This window comes from Barbus barbus, assembly GCF_936440315.1.
Source record: "Barbus barbus genome assembly, chromosome: 20".
Lineage (NCBI taxonomy): Eukaryota > Metazoa > Chordata > Actinopteri > Cypriniformes > Cyprinidae > Barbus > Barbus barbus.
This window is the reverse complement of record NC_136748.1, coordinates 7,239,152-7,264,269: the sequence shown is the minus strand read 5'-3', so window position 1 is coordinate 7,264,269 and position 25,118 is coordinate 7,239,152. Positions and strand designations below refer to the sequence as shown.

Genomic DNA, 25,118 nt, shown 5'->3' with positions numbered 1-25,118 from the left:
CAATCACTCGCTAGCTCAGACTGACCAAACCGGTTTTACCTTGTGGAAAGGGGTTAACAATATCATGCTGTAACCCCCACCCAGAAACTGCTTTGTTCTCCCTTAACCTTATCAAAGTGTGAATGATCACAAATTCCCCTCACAGTTTTGCAATGTGGCCAAAGCCACAAAGGAAAAACACATCTTCACATGCATTCACACAAAAGGGACACAAACTTGACTAAACCTTCCTCATATAAGTTTACAGATCTTTATATACTTAATGAGTGCTGTGTGTGATACAACCAGGTATGCAACATTTCCTATTAATGTAGATACTGTATATATGAATGCAGGGGTCAATGCTCAGCATTACCCATTGGTGTTTGGTCTTCATATTTTCAGCACAATGTGTCATGCCAGAGAGAGAGAGGCCATACCACGGCCACCTATGACAGCATCAGCCAATCAGGATGCTGGATCTGAAAGGTGCCAACTTGCAAACCCCACCTTCTCAGGGAAGGAATAAAAAGTTATCTTCAAGACAAAGAAGTGTACTAGTGGTGTGGTCAACCGTGTGCTAAGCTATGCTGTTGTGCTAAGATGTTGTTGCTAAATTAGACTGCTAAGTGGGGTGGTCGACCTGCGCTAAATTATGCTAAGCTAAATTGATCCAAGGAGAAACAAGGAAGTTCTGCAAAAAGTGAGTTTGGGGAGTTTGGAAACTGCCACAGCAACACGACCACAAGCTTAGTGCCCCCAACCTTCTGCAACGACTTCAGAATCTTCACTGTAAAAAAAACAACTCATTTTAACAGTAGTTTTCTGTTATTTCAAATTACATTCAAAACTCTGTAAAATTACAAACAATATCTGTAAATTAACAACTTGACTGTTATTTTAAGTATTATTCCATTAATGACAAATTACAGTAATTCTCATTTTTATACAAAAAAAAAAATATTGGATTATTTATACAGTATTTTTTCAGTTTTCTTAAATTATGTACAAATTTACGTAAAAAAAAAAAAAAAATCTGCAATTAAAAAATGTTCGTAGTTCATTATATTAAAGGTTTATGTCCATTCTATCAATTTAATGTTCTTTTTTTGTAATTTTAAAGTAAATCTTATTGTTTTTATATTTAGGTGTATTTTTACATTCAAACTCTGTAATTTTATATAGAATAGAAAATCAGCCTTAAAATCCACAAATCATGTAACTGCAATAAAAATGTATTGCATTAAAAAAAAAATATTTTTATAAAGAAAAAAATCAGTGAGTGTATAAACTACAGTCTAACGTTATAAGAGAAATGTAACAGACAGACACGTGCAATCAAAATAATTTATTGCAGAAATGTCAAAAAGCAGTAACACAATACAGTAGTCTAAATGACAATGCGTTGCAGTCGCGCCCTCTCTGACGGAATATAATAGTTTAGTGCGAGGAGCAGGGCATCATTTAAGTTGTTAACGTTAAAAATACTATAATATATTATCCCGATCAATTTTTTATTTATTTTTTTTACTATCCCGATCAACTCTGTGATAGCACGCGTTTATCACGCGTCACCGGAAACACGACATGTCGCAATCTATGACGAAACCGGCGAGAGCAAATGAGCGTTTGATATCGCTGCCGTAAAACTTGTTGTAAAACGTCTTAATGGCAAATTTTGAATCTGTTACTATAGCTACAGAGGAGCTATATTATTATAGGAGGAGAGGAGCTATATTTTTTATTATTATTGAATACTTAAAAAAAAAAAAAAAAAAAATTGTCATCATTATCAAATCATAACAATACAACAACAGTCTAAGGTCATTCAGTCTTTCAGTATAAAGGAAGTGCTAAGTCCTTTAGCAAAGCCATTGTTCTTATTGCTTTTAAGTTTGTAGAGAACTAAATAGACTCAAAATACATTTTCATTTCAAAATAACGTTTATGAAATAAGTATCACCTTTTTTTTTGGCACTGTTTTCCAACAAATGTTTTACAAAGATGCACTGAGTGGCATGAGATTGGAAAAGAAAGACTTCTAAAAAGCATGAGAACTCATGTGTCACTGCATCAGCAACAATTGCAAACTCTTTCGGACTAACAGGAATTCCATGCTTAGCTAAAAACTAATTACAGATTGAACAATTTTGATTGAAAAGTTGAGACACAAAAATAATACAATTTTTAAACCAATTTAAAAAAAAAGAGATTTGTGTTTATACAGTAGATTCTTGTTATTCCAGATTAGATATGAGTGAGGTGTAAAATTGTGTTTAAAAATGAAGGACCAAGCCAACAACATTTGCCTTTCTTTAGTCTATGATTAGCTCACCTCACCTCTTATCTGACAAGTCTCCGGGTTTGAGTCATTCGTTCATCACGTGACAGCCTCATAAGCTAAACCAATGCGGTCAGAGCCAGAAAGAGAATTGATTAGTTCATCTCCAGAGTCCTTCGAGTCGTTCGTTATATGTCACGTGACATGACAGCATTGGATAGAGAAATTAGTTAATTTACAACCTTCCTTACAAACGGCTGCATAGTTAGTATTATTATTATTATTTACTCTTACAGTTACGTGATGCGTTTCTGGTTTCAAATTGTAGCTTTTTATTTCTTACAGTTTATAAATGTGCAAATTTCTGTCATGTTGGTTCTATTCCACAACACTGAATGTGGTAACAAAGGTAATAAACTAAAGATTTGGTTATTATTATTATTATTATTAAGTCTTTTTCCCTCAGACTGCCAATGCATAGCTTTAGCTTATGGGGCTGTCAGTGATGAACGCACGACTCAAATCCGAAGACTCGGGAGATGAACTAATCAATTCTCTTTCCGGCTCTAAAATTGACTTGACTTTAACACATTCGCTAATGTCTGGTGTCAAGAGAAGCATTCAGGTGGAAACCCGGTGACGTGTCAGTATACTGGATCTGTGCATTTTGTTCTTAAAGTGACAGCAGTATAATTTGGCCTAACGTTACCTCCAGTCGGTCATAACTTTAATCAAACAAGAAAATACTATCGAGAAAATCGCAAAATGTATTTAACTTGTCTTTGTTCTATTGCATTAGTCCTATTGTTTGTAATTTGCTACTTTGATCTTATACATGTGATATATAAGATATTGTGATATATTATTATTGTGAAGTAAAATTTCCGATATTGTGAAATAATAAGGTCACATCGCCCACCCATACTGTCAGCTAGTTTTAAGATCAAACTCATAATAAAAAAGTAATAGAACATTTGACAGAGAGGACCTGAAAGCACGATCCTTGGAGAAGAATACTGTATGTAAACCAGGATTTTGGATCAGCTGTGAAGATTTTGTATGGAGCTGGTGAGTACATCTTTGCAAGCCCATGCCTCTGTCAGTAAGTAGATAGTGTTTTATTAAACAAATTAATAATAATGTGTTCATGCATTCATGTCTAACATAATAGTATAAATTTATTTTTAAAGGATTTTTCTTCCATGTTTTTTAATTTGTTTTAATACCAGACAAAACAGGTGTGTTCTGACATAATCTTTTTTTTTTTTTTCTTTCCCCCCCCAGCTAATCCATCTGATTACTGGCAATTTGGAGGAGGACTGCTCTTTATCTGCTGTGTCTGTCACTTCTAGCCATGGACCTTTTGTTGTATGTTTTGTTTTTTTCTTATTACACTAATATAGCTAGAATTCAGAATTAAAATACATATGTTTGCCACATATATTATCAGAGCTACAGTGGTGCCCAAAATGATTAGAACACTAGTATTTATACCAGTTAAAAAATGTGTTTTGTTGTATAGTGTCAGCAGGAAATATCAGTTTACATTTCCAAGCATTCATTTAGCCATTAATTGTAATAGTCCAGTGAGATTTTTGTTTGTGTTGATAATGCAGTAAAAAGGCTCTACAAGTTTAACGATATCTCACATATCCTTCAGATTGGTCAGACAACAACTTCCTACAATTTAATCGTAATTCTTTTTTATTCAACAGTCTTCCAAGATTGTTCTTTAATGTCAAAGTGTAATTCCTTGGCTGGTGCCCTGTAAAATATTATGACCAAGACTTAATATTAATATTAATGTTAAAGTCCAAAGTCATTACACTGGTGGTGCTACTTAAATCTAAAATCACTGCATTTAGTGGTGCCCCGTGTTAGGTAGTGTATGTATGTACAATACTATGTATGTATGTAGCACCACCAGTGTAATGACTTTGGACTTTAACATTAATATTAATATTAAGTCTTGGTCATAATATTTTACAGGGCACCAGCCAAGGAATTATGTATGTACAATACTACTATACTATAATATAAAAATATACTAAAGATATATACTAAAGGGTTGATTGAACATAAGGAAATGAAAATACTATAACGTTATTTAGCTAAAATGTTTGTTTATTTATTTATCACATTTGGAATTCCAGTGAAAGCCAGAGAAGTCCCCCTCAAAGACTTACATAAAATATGTTGCCTGTGTCTGTGGTATTATGCACATTAGCAAACCGTTGAGGTTCAGCTTTACTGTCATTTAGCTCTTAAAATGCAGAGACAAGTGCAGACATCTATGTGCAACGACTGTAACCATTCCAGCAGATGTTATGGTGAGATATTTAAGTGCTACCTAGAATTCAGTTTCCTGACAGGCTGCATCTTCCAGAAGGTTTTCGTGATGATGGGGTGTGCTCTCCTGACACTGCTCGTTGAATGGTTGTTAGTAAAGTGCTGAAGACTGGCAGTCTTCACCACACATTGCAAAGACGTCTGGTCAGACAGAAGCAGTGCAGTTCTATCGCCAATGGTGATGCAGCATGTCAGGATACTCTCAGTGGAACACTTATGAGGGGTGAGAGAGTCCAGACATTGCTGTACTTTTTTTTTTCCCTTCAGTAAGCGTGAGGTGAAGGTTTCTGGAGGGTTTTGAGGAGTTGTGCACAGTAAGAAACATAAAAACCAAGCACTGATTGCACTTCTAATCGATAAAGTGTGGGTGGGCTGAGACCGTCCAAGTCAATAACCATCTCAACCCTTTTTTCACATAGAGAGACTGGTTTATTGGTCTCACGTTCGTAAGGTGTTCGAATTCATCCCTGCAGGCCTTGGTTCTCAACCCTTTTTGACTCAAAGGATCCAAGATTTGAAGGCCCTCTCATTCTCCTCAAGTTTAATAAGTGTTCCATTGATAGTATCCTGACATGAAGCAGAAGGTGAAGTATTGATGATAGAAAAGGAGCAGAGCTTGAATATCTTAGCTGTGTATGTTTCAATGCTCAGACTTCATCTGACCAGCACAAATCCAACAAGTGTTACCATATGCAATAGCAATGGAAAATTACAGCTTCACAGCATTGTCCCGTGATGTTAAAAACCTTGAAATGGAGACATTCTCTTATCTCGTACTCATGAACGCAAATATCCCTTGAAACCACACAATCAAATTATAATATTGTATGTATATATTACGACATCCAGATAGACAAAGCCATAAACACTGGGAATTTCCTGTTGGGACTTGAACTAATGCACATGCTGAAATGTCAAAAGAAGCCACTATTTCAAAAGAAAGATGGCGAGAAAGATATACAAACTTGTTTTTTGTTAAAAACCTCTGAACCATGAAACCTCACACTGAATGCATAACTTGATAGTCCAACGCAAGATTGAAAACTCCCGGCTTAATTTACTAACTGCACCAGTTCAACCTCTTTTGTCTAGAGTAAGCAAATATTTGAACCTAAGAGACTACATGAATATGCCCACATTTGAAGTAATAAATGCCTTAGTAAGTTGCTTTGCAGGAAGCCAAGAGCACTTGGGAGCCTTTGACAACAGCTATTTAGTAAAACCATTAAAACACATCCATGATCTAAGCACTATAATGCTTCAAAGAGAATCCAGTGATAAAATCTAAATCTTTTTATAAATCAGCTATGCAGGTAGAGTATTGTTATATTGAGTGTGATAGCATAAACATTTTTATTCAAACAAAGAAACATGCTGGTAATGTACCACACTAACTGCAATCTTGAAGCTATGTCAACCATTGTTAACTCAAAAGACCCACCTGCCTGGTCAAACTAATTATACAAATTAGAATTTGGAGATTAAAAGAAAAAAAACTTTTAGGTATTACTTATTCTCACAAGCACGGTCTGTATATGTTGTAATAAACTTTCTACTCACATTTTATTTATTTTGATTACATTACTGCTGTAATCCTCGACAGAAGGATATGATTTGTTCATTAGTTAGCCAATCTATTATTAGACCAATTAATAAAAGACAACTACATTTCAACTGATTAAAATTTATAATGACTCCTTGTTCCTGTGTTTAATTTCAACACAGTATCCATTCAAGTATCCTTTGTTCATCCTATTGTTTGATTTGTGTTCATGCTGTGTGTTCCTGTGAATTGATCATTTTTGGATAGTTATAAGTCTATTAATTTAATTTGCTATGTCTTTGTAAGTGCTGGACAGCAAAATGTGACAGAGCTAAAATAAATTTATATCTAATTTTTTATATTTAATGTGGGTGCTCTTCTTCATATTTCATTCACACGAGAATTCTATTACAGCATCAGCTCATACACACACGTTGTCAATACACACAAACACACATATTGAATTTCCACACTTTTTACAACACATTACAACTGGTTCATATTTAAGCTCTCAGTGGAACGTAATGTGAGTTTTTGGGATTGCACAGTACCGGTCTGTGGGGGGAATGAAGTAGAATAAAGGTTCGGCTGACATTTGGAGTCGATCTAGGGACATAATTGTTTGACACCTTATTGTGTGTTCATTCAGAATGAGCCAGCCTCCTTGCATGCTTCTCTTACTTAAACCAGAACGACTGTCAGATTACTTGTGCAGTTTACCCTTGTTTTCAATGGGAATAGATCTCTAGGGTTACAGTTGTGCTCAGTCAAATTGTATCATGTTTCTACAAGACTTTTACTGGCCCTTAATAGGTTTTCTTATTTTGGCCAGTTCTGGGTCTGCCTGCGAATACTCACCAGGCATATGTGGGGCCTGGGCAGATGGGGATATACGGATAGGAGTGCTCAGTTCCTGCCATTCTAAAGTACAGACACTACATGTGCGAGAACGTCCAGAAAAATACAACTGCACAGAGTGAGTATGTATGTATGTATGTATGTATGTGTGTATATATATATATATATAATTTTTATGTATTTCTTTCTTCATATATGTACAGTAATTTGTGCTTGTGTGTGTTACCATGTAACCTAGAAGACTCTGAGTATTGATTGTCCATCTTTTAAATGCACATTTTATTTGTTGGAACATTTTTCTTGTTGGAATGGAATAACTAAAAGTCTGTGACTCAACAAGTACCTGCAAGCTTATTTGTTAATTATGATAAAAATACTGTACAGTACACCAAATGCCACTTGATTTATGTATATAACAATAATACTATGGTTTAAATGAAATAATACGATAGGATATAATGAATAATGTTTGCTAATTTAAAAAAAAAAAATAATATTAATAAACTGGGATGAAACATGCAGATGGTTGCTCTGAGCACAACAAATTTCAGATGAAGTGAGTCGTACTGTTTTTATCCACTTTTAACTTTAATATTTAGTATGTCCGCCTTTTGCCTTAATTACAGCAACGCATCTATATGGCATAGTGTCAGAATTTCAACACTAATGTTGTCCCATGCCTTCTGCAACTCAAGCCAATGGCTTTCCTTTGAATGTACAATAGATCTGTCCAGTTTATTTTCCAACACGCTCCAAATTTGCTCAATGGGGTTGAGGTCTGGACTTTGGACATATGCACACACACACACACTCACACACACGTAGGTATTTATGTATATATGCATGTGTGTGTGTATATATATATACTTTTACTTACTTTACTTTACTTTTGTCATTTAGCAGACGCTTTTGTCCAAAGCGACTTACAAATAAGAAAAAGTAACTAAAACTAAAAGTTACAACTCTATAAATACTATAACCCACATATTTAAGAAAATAAAGAAATTAAATAAAATTGACACATGCATATAACATTTCAATAATATACATATAAATGGAAAAACTAAAATAAAAAGCGATACTTCTATCCCTTGCCGGTGTCCCTGCCCAGTGGAGTCGCACAGTAGAGTTGATATATTATATATATATATATATATATATATGTGTATTTATATATGTATAAATATACACACACACACACACACACACACACACACACACACACACAGACACACACACACACACACAGTGGTGGCATACTTAAGAGGTTTCAGTTGTTTTTATTGATATGCATATATATATATATATATATATATACTGAACAAAATTATAAACGCAACACTTTTGTTTTTGCCCCCATTTTTCATGAGTTGAACTCAAAGATCTAAGACTTTTTCTATGTACACAAAAGGCCTATTTCTCTCAAATATTGTTCACAAATCTGTCTAAATCTGTGTTAGTGATATCCATCCACCTCACAGGTGTGGCATATCAACATGCTGATTAGATATGGTGTTATTTTACTGGCAAATGTCGAGAGCGCATTTTTATAGTGCGAAAGTAGATTAATATAATGCGCGAACACGAATCTCCCACGCGGATTTCCTTTGCGCGGACGCGCGCTCTCGGATATACGCTGCTCTTGCGCATATACACTTAAAATGTGTCTCTCCTCTCGCTCAAGTGTGAGTGTGTGTGCTCAAACTTTCTCCTGTGCACTCTCACATCTCTCCGAGCTCTTGCGCTAGATATTAATTATTTTCACACCTGGATTAAACGTCAAAAGTTATCAACCAACCAGATTTTTCTACGACTGACCTGATGAAAATACTAGGCCTACTTGAAGAGGGAACTGATCCTGGAATTTCTCTACAATTTAATAATATTTAGTCATATCAAATGTACTTTAGAAATGGCTAGGAATCAGGTGCTTGTCACAATTCTGATCTGTTTTTGTTTAGTTATGTCTCTGTCTGCCTTCCTAGTTTATTAGCTCCTCACCTGTTTCTGTTCCCCCTTGATTGTGACCTGCCTTTAAAAGCCTGTGTTCTCCCCTGTTCCCATGTCCGCTATTGTATGTGTTACACCATTTCTTTGTCGTCGTGAGTAAAGCTTTGATATACCTGCCTGCCTGCCTTGTCTTGTGTACCTCCCTGGAGTACAAACGTAACAGTGCTTGGATGATCTATAAAAATAAAAAACTAGTTTGTCTAATCGTTTGCTCAAACCCCTCCGAGCGATTTATCTAAACAAACAAACAAAAAAGTATATGATTCTTAAAGTTCATGTGGCCATACATGTATTGTGTAGTTGGGACGAAATATTATATATTTCTCTGAAACGCCTTTGGAGACGGCTTATGGTAGAGAAATGAACATTCAATTCATGTGCAACAGCTCTGGTGGACATTCCTGCAGTCAGCATGCCAATTGCACGCTCCCTCAAAACTTGTGACATCTGTGGCATTGTGCTGTGTGATAAAGCTGCACATTTTAGAGTGGCCTTTTATTGTGGCCAGCCTAAGGCACACCTGTACGATAATCATGCTGTCTAATCAGCATCTTGATATGCCACACCTGTGAGGCGGATGGATGTTCTCGGCAACACATATTTAGACAGATTTGTGAACAATATTTGAGAGAAATAGGTCTTTCGTGTACATAGAAAAAGTTTTAGATCTTTGAGTTCAGCTCATGAAAAATGGGGGCAAAAACAAAAGTGTTGCGTTTATAATTTTGTTCAGTGTATATACATATATGTGTGTGTGTCTGTGCGTGTGTGTATATATATATATATATATATATATATGTAGAGCTTGGTCGAAAACAAGAACACATACATTTTGGAGGAAGTTACTACTTTCACTATTTGTGGCCATAAAGTTAATTAACGACCAGCACCGCGCTCAAGCATCCTGCTCTGCTCTCCTTAACGTCTCACTAGACCCCTAAAACAAAGGGGCATATGTGTGGAAAAATCTGGAATGTATTTAAAACAGGACTTCACGGTTGTTTCTTGTCACTTAAGCATAATTCAACCAGAAACAGGACAAGACCTTGGTGTCTGGAAAGGTTCCAGCACCAACCCTCCCATACCTCCTGACCACTAACGCATAAATTAAATGATCGTATCGACCAGGAGAGACGTTTTTATGACGAGACTGGACGTTGAAGTCTCACAGATACATGTCCAATGGAACACTCGTGACAACCTCTCTCTCTCTCTCATTTGAACAATCAATTTCTTTCTCTAACAAAGAGACTCAATGCTTTGCTGAAGGATTGCAAAAAGAACAAATTATAATTGTGCTGCTCTTGAAACAATATACTCAGAAACAATATATACAATATATTTACAATATATATTAAGGTTGTATTTCATGTCATTTATAAGCTTGCTGTGTTATTGGAATATATGGTATTGTTGTAATCTTTTGAGGTATAATTTTTCCTGATCAATATTGTTCAGTTTCACATGCTTGGTGTGATTTATTTAGAATTTAGGATCGTTTAATCGATGCATTAACCCATGTAGTACATACAATTAAGGTATGTACTTTGTGTATGCCAAATACCTAATGTTTGATTTCGAATGAAAGCTAATTTAAAAAGTAAAGAATGTAAAGACCATCGACTCTACCGTGCGACTCCACCGGGCAGGGACACCGGCAAGGGATAGTAGTATCGCTTTTTATTTAATTTTTTCATTTATATGTTTATTATTGAAATGTTGTTATATGCATGTGTCAATTTTATTTAATTTCTTTATTTTCTTAAATATGTGGGTATATAGTATTTATAGAGTTGTAACTTTTTAGTTTTAGTTACTTTTTCTTATTTGTAAGTCGCTTTGGACAAAAGCGTCTGCTAAATGACAAAAGTAAAGTAAAGTAAGTAAGTAATTGCATCAGCAGTAATCTGGTGTGGATGAAAATTTAAATTTTCTCATCAATGTATGATTAGAACACTTATAGGAGTCTGCTAGGATATGTGCTTTATTTTATGAAATAATGCAGTAAATTATTTAATGCACGGAAAACTGAGCCATGCGCTGTTTGAACTTCGGTTCCTGCTCTGATCGCGCTGCTAAGCGCTTCTTGCCATTAACATCATGGCCGAGCATTGAACAATGATCAGGACTCAGTCAAACTTCTAAAGAAACTTTAACACCAGAAGCCAAAGAACTGAAACCAACTTCCCGAGAGCGTCATCACTTCACAGAGAAACCAACCAATTGCGAGAGGGGTTCCACGTGACGACACATCAGCCGCCAATCCAAACCGGGATTCCCTCGGAACAGCAAAGGAACGGAAACTCAGCTGAAAGCAAGTAAATCAAACAATATTTCCTAATTCTGCTGGAAACTGGTTGTATTCATCTTTAAGAGTAAAGATAGTGAAGTTCCCTGCTTGTGACTCCCTCAGGTTGAAGTCAGAGCATTCTTGAAAACGAGCATTAGAACCTAAAACTCTCTTCAGATCACAACAATGCATTGCCTGCAATGTGTGTGTGTGTGTGTGTGTTTACGTATTCCGTTTTGTGTTATTTAGCTTAGTATTGTGTTAGAGTAGTGAAATAAACTTTGATTCTATTAAGAAATCTCTTGTCTGTTGCTGTGATTTTCAAATCTGAAACTATTTGTCAAAAGATCGCGTTACCTACACTCTAAGTTTACTTATGCTAAAATTACCTAATATCAACATTACCTTATCAATTCAGTAATACTGTGGCCACGGAAATAATCTGAATTGTTAAGGCATACTGGTTTAATGCTTGCTGGACAAGTCATTAATGAGGTATGGTTAATAAGGTATAAATTGGACATTTTGATTAATATCAATTAATCATATAAATATCGAACCTTAAGAAAGATTCCCTAAAGCTAAAATTAAAGTAATAGTTCTAAAGTTACTATATATATATATGCATATAGGGGAAGTCGTGGCCTAATGGTTAGAGAGTCGGACTCGTAATCGAAAGGTTGCGGGTTCGAGTCCCCGGCCGGCAGGGATTGTAGGTGGGGGGAGTGAATGTACAGCGCTCTCTCCACCCTCAATACCACGACTGAGGTGCCCTTGAGCAAGGCACCGAACCCCCAATTGCTCCCCGGGCGCCGCAGCATGGCTGCCCACTGCTCCGGGTGTGTGTTCACGGTGTGTGTGTGTGTGTGCATTTGTTCACTACTCACTGCTGTGTGTGTGCACTTGGATGGGTTAAACGCAGAGCACCAATTTCGAGTATGGGTCACCATACTTGACAATACGTCACGACTTTACTTTTTACTTTATATCAACAAAAACAACTGAAACCTCTTAAATATGCCACCACCATATATATATATATTCCTTCACTTCCTCTGTACTCTTACGTTGGATGTATTTGTTTTTATATGTTAACATGTAATGAATATTAATTATAATAATAAACTGTGACGTTTACAAAAGTGTAAATAAAGTGAACCCTAAATTTGTTATTGTCACAATTGTTCCTGCTGTTAGCAAACAGGCAATATACAACAGGCCCTCTGACATTGTAACTAGAATATATTAATTTAATAGAACAGCTAGAATAAGCAAATTTATATCAGCATAACTGAGAATTAGTGAATTAGAGTCTAATCAAATCTGAAAATCAGTCAAAATTAAGCCCTATTAATTGGTCATACAAATGTAGAGTGATTGTTATAAACTGGACAAAACAAGGTTAAGTTTATATACAGAAAAATAGTAAGAATCTATTTCTTACATTAGAAAGCTGAATATGCTATTTTTCCTTTTACCTCATTTGCTTGTAGATTAAATCTCATTTCGCTTGTAAGGACTCTAGCTGTCGTGCATACTATTGAAACGATCAATAACTCCAGCTTCCTCCCGGGTGTGCGACTGGGCTACTACATCTGTGACACTTGCTCTGATGCATCAAAGGCCATTCAGAGCACCGAACAGCTTCTCGCTGTGAATGGCACACTGCCTCTGCAATGTGAGCTGCTTGAAAGGCCTAATGTAAAAGCAATCATTGGAGCACGTTTCTCAGAAGACTCTCTGGCAGTGGCTCGGCTTCTGAGTCTCTACATGGTCCCACAGGTTAGTCACGTTATGTTCATTTAGGGTGAACCTTTAGGTAATTTGCTTCAGTTTTGACTCAGGGAGTCAAAAACAATTCTTGATGAATCTCAATTGTATAGCAAAAGTGGCAAAAAACAGCAATAACACATATTCCTTTTAATTTTTTCTCTTAAAACAGATAAGCACAACATCATCTGCAGAAACGCTTAGTGACAGGGTGCGATACCCAGCATTCCTGCGCACAATTCCCAGTGATGTTCACCAAAGCAAAGCTCTGGTTAATTTCATGAAACACTTTCACTGGGACTGGGTTGGCGTGGTCTATGGGGATGATGACTATGGGAAAAATGCCTTACAAAGTTTCTCAGCTGATTCAGAAGCTGCAGATATCTGTCATGCTTTCAAAGAAGTGTTGCCTCATTACCTAGCACACAATGAAATCGACAAAAGGATCCAAGAGGTGGCAGAAACAATCCGCTTATCCGAAGCTAAAGTTGTGGTCCTTATCTTAAAGGAAGAGCTGGTCTCTAAACTGCTCAAGGAGATGATTCGGCAGAACACGTCGCGTACTTGGATCGCAAGTGATGCTTGGTCAATGTCACGAAATATATCTCAAATGGAGGGAATCAACCAAATAGGGGACATTTTTGGGTTTACTTTCATCACTGGTCCCAATCCCGGTTTTAAGGAGTTTTTGCAGCAGCTGACTCTTGCTCCAGGCTCTGTAAACCTCTTTCTTGAGGAATATAAGCAGTTAGGGAAAGATACTGTTTTTTTAACAGAAGCTGTCAACATCAGCATGACGTACGGCGAAAGGTTAGCTGTATGGTCCATTGCACATGCTTTGAAACATCTTCTAAACTGCAATGAAACTGATTGCCCTGGAGAACGGGATTTTCCACCATGGAAGGTAAGGAAACTGTTTACCTCCAATTTTGGAGATGCCTTTATACTTACATGTATAACACAGAAGCATGTGGTCTTGATATAATTTCTATATACTGTACATTATTGCAAAAGCTGGAACCTTATTTTCTATATGTCTTTACTTTTGGAAAGCTCCTCAAGGAACTGAAAAAGATCAATTTTACTATGGACAATCAAATGTTCTATTTTAATGCATCTGGAAATTTCATGAATGGATATGATTTAATAAATTGGCAACCACAAGAAGCAAGTGGTCAGAGACAATTTGTTGTTGTTGGAAATTACAATCTGATGAAAAAAGTTGTTCACATTAAGGCACCCATAATATGGAGTAATCCAAGCAATACGGTGAGAATAACTAATTATAAAATCATCAGCTATATATGGAATCACATAACATCCTAAAAAGATGCATACCCCCCTGAAAGGACCAGCACAAATTTCCATGCTGATCCAAGCTGTAGGTGGACAGCCCATATGTTGTTCACCTACAAAAGATACATCAACCAGCATGGTCTTTTCAATTAACCAGAGGCCAGGCAGCGTATCAGCATGAACACATCATTGTTGGTCTTTTCAACTGGGTATTATTACATATTGCAAATAAGGACTATGTATTAACCACACTTCCATACATGTTATTGTAGGTTACTGTTTCCATGTGCTCTGCTATTTGCCCTCCAGGAGCAGCTAAGAAACTCTTCAAAGCATCATGCTGCCATAATTGCACACAGTGTTTAGAGGGTACTTACTCTAATGAAACAAGTAAGTAATCAATAAGTATATGGTGTTGTTAAAGGGTAGTACACAAGTACACATCTGATGTAAAAATTTACTGAAATGTAGTGTTGTTTTTGGTGGCCTGTTTTAAGTTTAGTTTTAGTCTAGTCTTTGTGTGAAGCTGTCATTTTAGTTTTTATTAGTTTTTGTCACATTCATACTCTTTTTAGTCTAGTCTAGTTTTAGTCGACGAAAACTGATGACATTTAGTCTAGTATTCGTCAATGAAAATTGTATTTTAGTCTCTTCTATTTAACCCAGTCAATATAGTATAAGTACCTAGTAGTACAGACGAAACCAAAATTTTCTTTTAGCCAAACCCATTTCAAACAAGGTTATCATATTATATTATTGTTACCTTATAGACTCAAGAATACATCCATTCCAGACACGGAAGATGCTCTGATTTGAATTTACAACATTTATTTTACCAACCAAACATGTTAGAAGTACACACACATCTCCCAAAGACGAACCCCGGCTGGCCGGCCATCGGTCCCTTTCTCTGTGTCAGACTTAACTTTGTTGTCTTCTAAACAATGCCGCGAGTGGGGCTTGAGGACGTGACGTTGCCTGCATCTGCGCAGTGCGACCTGAGGTGAGACACCGGAAACAGAAATACTGCAAAATAACTTATATAAATACAGGCTGATGGTCGACCTGCTGGGCATTGCTGCCTGACGCACCTCCACCGGTGCCTTTGGTGCAGGTGTGCTCCTCTGAGCACCTCTCTGGGCATAAACGGATCATCAGCTGGGGACCACCAGTCATGGATGTTTCGCTCCTTTAACCCCAGTACATCTCCTGGTGGCGGAGCGATGGCAGGGATCACTCCCTTCCACCCCCTGCTGATGCCCTAGGTGTTATTTAGCCCCCACCCCCTATGCTTCCTTCTTAGCCACAGCCAAAAGCTGCCCTTCTCTGCCTCCTCTGCCAGTTCTTTGATGGCTTTTTGACACCCTGCTCCTGTACATCCCATGTCGCGGAGCAGGTGAACCGTTGAGGACCCAACGAAGCCCCTGCATCCCACTTCGACGGAACACATGGTGGCTTTCCAGCCAGCCTCTCTGCAGTCATCCACCAGGTCTGCATACTTTGCACGCTTCCGCTCGTTGGCAGCCTCCATTCCCTCCTCCCATGGGACAGTGAGCTCCACCAAAAAGATGGTCTTGCATGGCTCTGACCACATGTTCAGGTCTGGCCGGAGCGCAGTTTCTACGATCTCCCTGGGGAATTGAAGCTGCCTCCCCAGGTCGACCCTCATGTTCCACTCACTGCCAGATGAGAGGACTCTTGATGTTGTTCTCTGGTGAGGGTGGTTGACATTTTCTCTGGCCCTTGCAAACAGGATGGGATGTCTCATTGGCACAGAAGGTCTACTATTAGCCTCTTGTCTACATGACTCTGCCACCTCTGCTAGCTTCCTCAACACCAGATCGTGTCGCCACCTATAGCGGCCTTGGGACAATGCTGTCTTGCAGCCCGACAGGATATGCTGGAGGCTAGCATTGCTGGTACTGCAAAGGGGGCAGAGTTCTTCAGTGCCGAACCACTGATGGATGTTTCTGGGACAAGGTAAAGTGTCATAGGTGGATCTAATCAGGATTAGATCAAAAATAATAATAACGCGACTAAACGAGATGAAATAGCGTTGTAGCGTGGTTCAAAAATAGCACAAAGGACGAGGAAGTTAGGGGTGGCGAGCAGGGTGTCTTTTAATTAGAAACAACGAAAAATCAACCAAAAATAAACTGCAGTCGAGCTCTGTGCTAGTGCACTCTATTGCCAAACAAGCGTTCCGCACTCTCCCGGCTCTGCCGCTCAGTCTCTCTCCCTTCTCCCAGGCCTGCGGGTGCTTTTCACTCATCTCTCCCCAGTCACTGGAAATAGACACAGGTTTTAATCATCATTTACTTGACCTCCTTTTTACCACTCGTCTCTGCACTCATTCTCCCGCCACAGCCGACGTCTTCCCACGCCCCCCTCGCCACAAACGTTATAACATTTCGTTTCGTCTCGTTTTAGTCAACAAAAATGAAGAGACATTTTAGCATAGTTTTTATTTTGTATACCACATTTAGTCTCGTTTTTATTTGTCAACAATATTGCATTATACATTTAGTTATTGTCATCGTCATATGACCAACATTTTCGTCTCGTCTCGTTTTCGTCACGTGATAAAGGTTCGTTGACGACGATATTTCGTCATAATTTTCGTTGACGAAAGCAACACTACTGAAATGAATGTGAACTTTTATGTTTCAACCACATACAGTATGTCAATAGAGCCAAGCATTCTGTACCTTTTTAAAAAAGGGAACATACTGTACATATTATAAGATAAAGTTTGTTTGAAATATACCCTAAAGTCAGCTTTGTCTTTTAGACTTGCCGAATTGCCTTCCTTGTGAAAATGGTACCTGGTCTTTAAAAGGATGGACTTCCTGTAAGTCAAAGGAAGAGGACTACTGGAAATGGGATGGATCCCATGCTATAGTTCTACTTACATTTACTGCAATAGGTTATCTTTTATTGCTGTTTACCGTTATCATCTTCTTTGTCTGTTATGGAAAACCAGTCATGAAACAGGCAGGGGGAAACCTATGTTTTGTAATGATGGTAGGGTTAGCACTCAGCTATACTAGTGTCATATTGTTCATTGGCAAACCCAGTGTTCACATTTGCAGGGTTCGACAGATCTTGTATGCCTTAGGGTTCTCCCTCACAGTTTCAAGTATTTTGGTTAAATCTCTACGCACCTTTGTATCCTTTCTCCCACTGTATCGTCAGGGGCACGCTAAAAGGTTTTACAAGCCCCCTGTCATCATAACCTGTGGTACTCTCATTCAAGTCCTCATCTGCATCTTGTGGTTAATATTTGATTCTCCAGCTGTAGAGGCGTTTAAATCTGACCAAAGCATGGTAATTACTGTACAGTGCAATGAAGGTTCTGGCATTGGATTTGGCATCATGCTTTGCTATATTGCACTGCTCGCATTTGTCTGCTTTTTGATGGCCTTCAAAGGGAGAAAGGTACCTCAGGCTTTCAATGAGACTGGACACATCATCCTAAGCATGATAATTTACCTTTTTGTTTGGGTCTGTTTCACCCCTGTATACATTGCTAAGGTCAACGAGCGCTATTCAATCCAAGTAGCTGCCATCTTGGTGTCATGTTATGGAGTTATTTTCTGTCACTTTGCACCTAAATGGTACATGGCTCTCTGCAAGAAGAAAGAACAGCTTACTCGAGAGGCATATATTGCAAGAGCCAATAATCACACCATTGACTCAGTTGACTTGATCCCAGAGATAACACTGGAACCTGGTTTTATAATGGGGTCACAAAATACCATTAACTCACTTGATACTGGTTTGGATTCAAATAATTTAGAATTCCCTTACCAGATGTTACGGAAAAGAACTAGGAGCAAATCCATTTGATAAGTGTACACACATTATTGTTAAAAGGTTTATATCATGACAAATCTAATACAATTAGCTTACTTTAAAAAGAACTTAAAAGAACTAGTGGATTACTGCTGACATTATTATTATTTTTGTAAATATTACTTAGTAAACTGGCAAGAACAACAATATATCCGCAACATCCTAAGATTGTAATATTAATGCTATTGCATTATTCATATTGGTGAGGCTTAATAAAGCATTCATAAGACATAAAAGCAAATGTTATGAATTACATAACACTCACAACACAGCACTCTTGTTTGTGTTTTATTGCTTAATTATAAGCAACTTGTATGTAATATGTTGAATATAATGTCTTTTTTGTTGCAATATTATCTGAGTGGCATTTGGACATGAATAAAGGTAAACTCTTCAATAAAAGACAATGGTCTTTCTTGAATACACACATGGCTTAAGGAGGTCGTCATGAGATCCAGGGATTACATTAATACATTGTTGGGGTGCATAGCTTCAGCTGCCTGCACAGAACCCGTCAATCTGGCAAAAACGGGAAGGGGGAGGCATTCCTCTCTCTATCATTGATGTCAGAATGCCAGTCAGTGACTATAGCTGAATATGGGTTCTTGTGTCACTGTGCTAATACAAAAGTATTAAAGGGAGAGAACCAAAGCATCAGATTCTGAGAGAACCAGTGCATCAGATCTCTGCCAAGGTTGTTATTATCACTACATTTATTAAGATGTGAACTGTGTTATGTCTTGTTTGCAACAAACAATGTGCTGAAATAAAATATATGTCTGGAATAAATATATTTCTCTGTTCAAAAGGTTGAAACAAGATAAAGCAAGTGGAATATTACAGGAGTTCACTGAACATAATTTTATTTTAGATTAACTTTTCTATTAGACTTAGGGTTCAAGCTATAAAAAGCTACCTGAAAACAACTGCGATTACCTTAATGAGCTTAAAGATTTGACACTGTGTGTTTTATTTGCTCTGAGGTGACATATGTCCATGCTTAGGACTACTCTCAAATCCTTACTAATCTCTTCAGCTGCTCGTCCTCCAGAAGGTACAGAGGGACTCTACGGCAGTAGACAAAATGCTTGACAATACTTGCTTCAAAAGAAATACAAACACTTTAGATCAGTGGTGGTATTATTTATTTATTTATTTTCATATTTTAACTGAAAGAGAAGAGAGTCCTTTGGCACTTCACATTTGTTTTTCCTAAAAGTCCTAGGATACATAGAGACAGTCAAATACAACTGTGTGTCTGGTAATTACAGTCATCTGAAAATGACAAGTGCAGCTGGTGATTCTAAACCATCCTGCCATCAGATGGAGTGGTCTGCCTCCTTGTCTTTGTTGGACTGTATTTTTGCAAAATCTTGGTGAACTGCAATTACTCTGAAATGGGCTGCTCTCCTTCACGTGGGAATGGTCTCCACTCGCCACAGGGTGCATTCCGAAGAGGGAGAACTCTACTTCCAGGGACTCACGAGAGACTTGAAGAATCACAATCTGATGATGGGAGCAGTGGAGAATGCTGTGGACGGGACACAGAGAAAAAGAACTCAACGGTTCGGAACAACACAACTTCCACGTCGTTAGGGAGGAAATTCTCTACAGCTGAGCCTGAAGGGGCTGCTTCTGCCAAACTGAGTACACAAGAGATTAACATTGATATATTATCTCAAGGGAAGGCACGGCAAGAAGAAAAACGAGAGCCTTGTGAGAAAAAGGGTGCAAAGAAGTCAAAGAAAGGTCCTAAAGGTATCAAACTAAACAGGAATAAAGAAAAGGAAAGAAAAAACTTTAATAAAGAAAAAGTAGACTTTCCAGAGGCACTTGTGGAAGCTCATCAAGCAGCATATGCATATCTTAACCCCAGCATCAGTAAATATGAAGATCTTTTGGGGTTACTTGATCATGCAGCCCAAACCCAAATTTCCTTGCAACCCATGGTGGCGTTCATGGTCTTACGCTATGAGGAAATAAACAAAGGGCTGCATGAAATAGTGGAAGAGGGGGAGATGATGTTAAAAGGAAATGGAGAGCATCTGGCTTGGCCTTGTGAAAAAACAAATTCCTCTTCACCCAACTCAGCAAAAAATGTGGCCTCTTCCACCTACAGTGAGCCCCCACCAGATCTACTACAACAACTCCTTCAGTACACCGTACAGAGGATGCGTCAGGTAGGTCAATCAGTGTGTGGAATTGGGGATACCGCGCTTGAGGAGGCAGTGGATTACTTTTCCTCCATTACTGAAATTCTAGATGAGAAGCTCAGGACAAAACGTGCATCAGAGTCTAGATTAATGCAGCTGCTGTCTCGGATTGAGGTAGCATCACAGAAAAAACCTGGCCCAGAAGACTCTGCACTATTTAGTGAAGACAGTGGACTTGGGGCAGAAAGTGAGTCCCTGGCAGGATCAGACAGACAACGCCAACGCAGAGAAAGTTCTGAGTCAACTGGAACTATTTATGCTACATCAAGTAGCCCTTGCGGTTCTACACCAGTTCAACAAGGCTCATACAGAAGCAGACTTCTCAAGAAAGTAAGCCAAAGCATCTCTCTTAACTCTATAGACTCAACTTGCACTATTACAGAAAAAGAACAGAGGGATACGGAATCACTACTTGGCTCTGTCTCCTTGGATGAAGGTGGCAGGGATGATATGGAGGATGGTAGTGAAGAGGAACAATGCAAGGATAAAAGAAGCAAACAATCAGATTATTGCATTCCAGACCATAGGCAACCACGTCGTTTGCCAACAAAGCGAATAGAGAATCCACAAAATGTTGAAATGACATTAAAGCTAAAAGATGCCATTAGTGGCCAGATTCGTTTTTTGCCATCCCAAGGACCTGGAGAAAAAGCAAAACTGGCAGATAACCCAAACAGCAGTAGTCAGTGGATTGAGGATGGTGAAAAAAGTTCTAAAAGACCTCAAACAGCTGCCTCTAGATCTTCTAAGAAAAAGACCACAGTTAATAAACGTTCCAGATCAGCAGACTCTCTGCGTAATAAACTAGAAGATCCTACACTCATTGAACTTGAGAGAACTCAAAAGGAACTTGACCAAAGGCTGGAGAGAATGAGCAAGGTTAAGTGTGAGGGAAATACAAAGCCAGGTTCATCTAAAAAAATCCAGCAACCGCAAACACAAATAATTTCATCAATTGCTGCTGACAGGCAGCAGTCTTTGAATAGGAACATTTTTTCTCCAAGTAATCAAAGAAAGGCATGTAATATTAAAGTTGAGCAAGAAAGTGCAAAGGAAGAGATGGAGGAAAAAAAGAAAAAGGACAAAGGAAAGGGAAAGGAAAAAGACAAGAAATGTCCACCTGTTAAAGGGCCTGTTAAGGTAATACCAGTGCCAAGTCCTCCACCGTCACCCCGCCAATCTTCAGGATTGTATAGGGAAAGGAATTCTGTTAAAAAACTGATTGACACCTTTAGTCAGGGCTTGGAGGAAAGTAAACAGAGCCCAGACCGAGCAAACATTCTTGGACCTCTTAAAGGTGTTAGAAAGTGTGGTGTTCCTATTATTCCAGGTTTAGGTCCCTCTGCCACATTAGCATTTAATGAAAATAGTATGCTTAGTAGTCAAGGGGAGTCACGATGCTCTGAAAGGACAGAGGATCTTGACATTGACAATCTACCACCGCCTCCACTTGAGGTTCTCATGGACAATTCCTTTGAAAATGTACAAACAAAGGACACGGGAGAACATGTATCAAGCAGGGGCCGATCTGTCCTTCCAAAAAGGACTGCAATGTCTCAGAGGTTACGAGCCTCTCTGCAGTCTGTTACAGTGCTACCCAGTAAGGGGAATTTGTGTAAGGGCTCTGTCAGCATGTCGCCAGTTCGTTCCACGCACCAGGATACCAGAGGGGTTGTGAAGGGTGGGCACCATGATTCCAGCCATGAAACAGACACGGAAAGTGAGGAGGCTGCCTCCCTCTACAAACAAGCAAGAAAGATAATCCACTTGAGGCATTCTTCTGACTCACCGACAGAGAAACCGACAGCTGAGCAGGGCCACAGGCAGCTTTCTTCCTGCCAAGGTGATGTAGTGGTTTCACAAAAGGAGAACAATACCAATGAAACAGTGCCAAACAATGCCTTTAAGAACCAAACCCCTGCCACTCCACCTGCTTCCAGAACTCGCGTGTTGCCATCCACACCTCTGTTACATCGGAGACTCCCTAGTCCTCCTGTATTGAAAAATCAACCCTCTACTTCAACTTCATCTAGCCCTCCTGTACTCCGTAAACTCCCAACTCCACCTGCTGGCCAACGAACACTGCCAAACACCCCTGCAACACGGCAAGACCACACACCCATCACTGTGACAGGGGTCACCTACTCCTTTAAGGCACCGTCACCTCCTGCTTCCCCAAAAGTGCAGCGCTGGTCTAGAGAAAATACTCGTGAGGACTCTTCAAGAGTATTTAGTAATGCTCGATCAGTGTTTTGTCCAGTCTCATCATCGTTATTTGAGGCTCAGCCTGTTCCTACACCCAAGCCCCCTCAGGCATGGGCCTCCTCCGGTAGCAGTGTTTTGCCTCGTCCCTGGGGTGAGCGTGGTCGGCTGCCAGTGTCTGCACGGGGGCCCCAGCCATTCATCCGGCGCAGCCAGTCAGACAGGAGGCCCAGTTTAAGCCTGCCGCCCAGGGTGCCAGTCATCTCTGTGGCAGAGACATGTGGGAGTGAACCAGCAATTAGCACCCATTGGTGAGTCTAACACTTTTTCTGATATCAAATATAAGGCTGAAGTATAACTGCTTAAAATTAAATTTGCATGTAAATTTAGCATGTTAGCATGTTTATACATAGCACAGAATAGACAGTCAAATTAAAACCGTGATAAAGTCTTTCTTAACACTTCAACATTGCTAGATGGCTGCTTTTCCAAGTCATCAGGAAAACTAGGTTAATATTTGTGATTTAATGACACAGAAACATAACTACGTAAATGTTTTGGAGAAGATAAGGGTAAAAAAAACGAAAGAAAGTATGAGAACTAGTTATAAGAACTATGCAGAACAGTCATGTGAGCAGATTTCACTGAGGTGAAAAACTTTAGCTTTAAATTTCTGATCCATGAACGCAACTGCTTTAGATTTTGATGCTTAATAGTGATACAGTATCCAAGATTTTTTTGCTCAATCTTTATTTTAAACAATCCTTTTTGATAAGGGTATCTGAAGCGAGTACCATTCATGCTTGAAATCGCATCTCCTGTTCTAGGTTTCATTTTCAAAGAGAATAAGGAAATGTTATAGGACAAGCAATTTGATTGTCTCTGTCATAATAAAGAGTGCTGTTTTTGAAATTCAATTATGGGTTCATTGTGTAAATGTCACTCAGCTCTCGGGTGAATAACAAGGGACAAATATATCTGTAGTTTGTCGTATTTTAAAGTATTTGTACCTTTGTGTGCCAGCTACTTAGTATTTAAATAGTTTATAACACTAATTAAAGGGTTTGTGTGTGGGGGGGGGGTAAATGTTCTCAGTGAGGTCAGTGTGTTTTTATGTCAGTTATGTTTTTTTATATAATACATGAGAATATATACTTCATGATTCTGAGAAAAAAAAAAAAAAAAAAGTGGAGCAAGACAAGACTCAAGTCAGAATGCTACGGAGCCCCTTAGAGCTCATGGTGGAGGAAAGATTTCGGGGTGGGTGAAAAAAATTTGGGGTGGGAGGAAAAAATATTTTTCAAATCTTTTGCGTTCTCTCGCAAAACTTTTGCGTTCCCTCGCAAAACTTTGCGTTCTCTCGCAAAGATGTTTGCGTTCTCTCGCAAAACTTTTGCATTCCCTCACCCAAACATCTTTGCGAGAGAACGCAAAGTTTTGCGAGGGAACGCAAGCATCTTTACGAGAGAACGCAAAAGATTTGAAAAATATTTTTTCCTCCCATGCCGAATTTTTTTCACCCACCCCAAAATCTTTCCACCACCATGAGCTCTAAGGGGCTCCGTAGCATTCTGTAGCATATGTTATAGAATAAATGCATTTTCACAGAACTTGAGGAAACATGAAATGTATATATTTATAACAATTTAGACACACTTTCCTCTCATGTACAACGTAATACAATTGCTAATCCCCAGTAAACAAGCTCTCAATGACTTACTGCTGACCAGTGCTAACCAGGTCATGCCCACTTCCCTAATCCTTCAATTCACTAATGTCCTTATTTTGTTTTGCTGTCACAGGCTGGAAGATGTTCCAGTCAGAGAAGACAAGCCATGGAGTGAGCAAACAGAAATAAGAGGTGCAGTTCGGTCTGTCTCGCATCCAGACCTGTGCATTGTGGGTCAAGGTCTACAGAGGGAATGGGAGAATTGACGAAGGAGCAAGGGGGATTATGGTTTAGCAAAATTTGGATGGGATTAAAACCTTTGTGTGCTGGTGGGAAATGAAAATAGCTATTTCTGAGAACGCCTTCTCGTGATCATTTCCAATCATTGTTATTTTCATCTTTTTTAACTTCACTGTATATATTTGATATATTTGCCTCAATTCAATTGGTCTAATTTGTTTTTAAAATGTTTTATATTGTGAATGTTATTGGTTGGCCTTTTATATTTTATTACTAAATAAACAGATATTTACATACATTGCATATATTCTCTATATCTTTTCTTAAAAATTAATGCATGTTAACAGGAAAGTAAGGTTATTAATAAGAAACAATAAAGAGATAGTGCCTTGCAAATTTAAAAAGACCCATAATCAACTTAGTTTATAGAGTAAATATAACACTGTTTCATATTCAGCACTATTCATATTAATAAATAAATAAATACATAATACATAAAAATAAATAAATAATGGAAATAAAATGGAAATTTTATTTTTCTCTCTCTTTCTCTCTCTCTCTCT

General features: G+C 38.4%; 2 protein-coding genes across 2 annotated transcripts; both read left to right on the top strand.

The window, feature by feature from the left end:
* Positions 1-4,797: 4,797 nt before the first annotated feature.
* Positions 4,798-19,323, top strand: LOC306886355 (G-protein coupled receptor family C group 6 member A-like; the record flags this gene model as incomplete). The annotated part of the gene is made up of 7 exons (XM_079443395.1): positions 4,798-4,832; positions 12,804-13,092; positions 13,253-13,984; positions 14,134-14,349; positions 14,649-14,766; positions 17,168-18,109; positions 19,268-19,323. 7 exons carry the CDS (start codon positions 4,798-4,800, stop codon positions 19,321-19,323), a joined length of 2,388 nt encoding a protein of 795 aa, XP_079299521.1.
* On the top strand, positions 19,293-24,857 carry LOC306886179 (photoreceptor cilium actin regulator-like). The gene is made up of 2 exons (XM_079443099.1): positions 19,293-22,957; positions 24,449-24,857. The coding sequence occupies exons 1-2, from the start codon at positions 19,629-19,631 to the stop codon at positions 24,579-24,581; spliced, it is 3,462 nt and encodes a 1,153-aa protein (XP_079299225.1). The 5' UTR covers positions 19,293-19,628; the 3' UTR covers positions 24,582-24,857.
* The last annotated feature ends 261 nt before the right edge of the window (positions 24,858-25,118 follow it).

Bases quoted from the DNA above. Each gene is read 5' to 3' on its own strand.
- LOC306886179 (XM_079443099.1), top strand. From the start codon at position 19,629: ATGGGCTGCTCTCCTTCACGTGGGAATGGTCTCCACTCGCCACAGGGT. The intron at 22,958-24,448 runs GTGAGTCTAACA...TTGCTGTCACAG, and splicing joins CCAGCAATTAGCACCCATTG to GCTGGAAGATGTTCCAGTCA.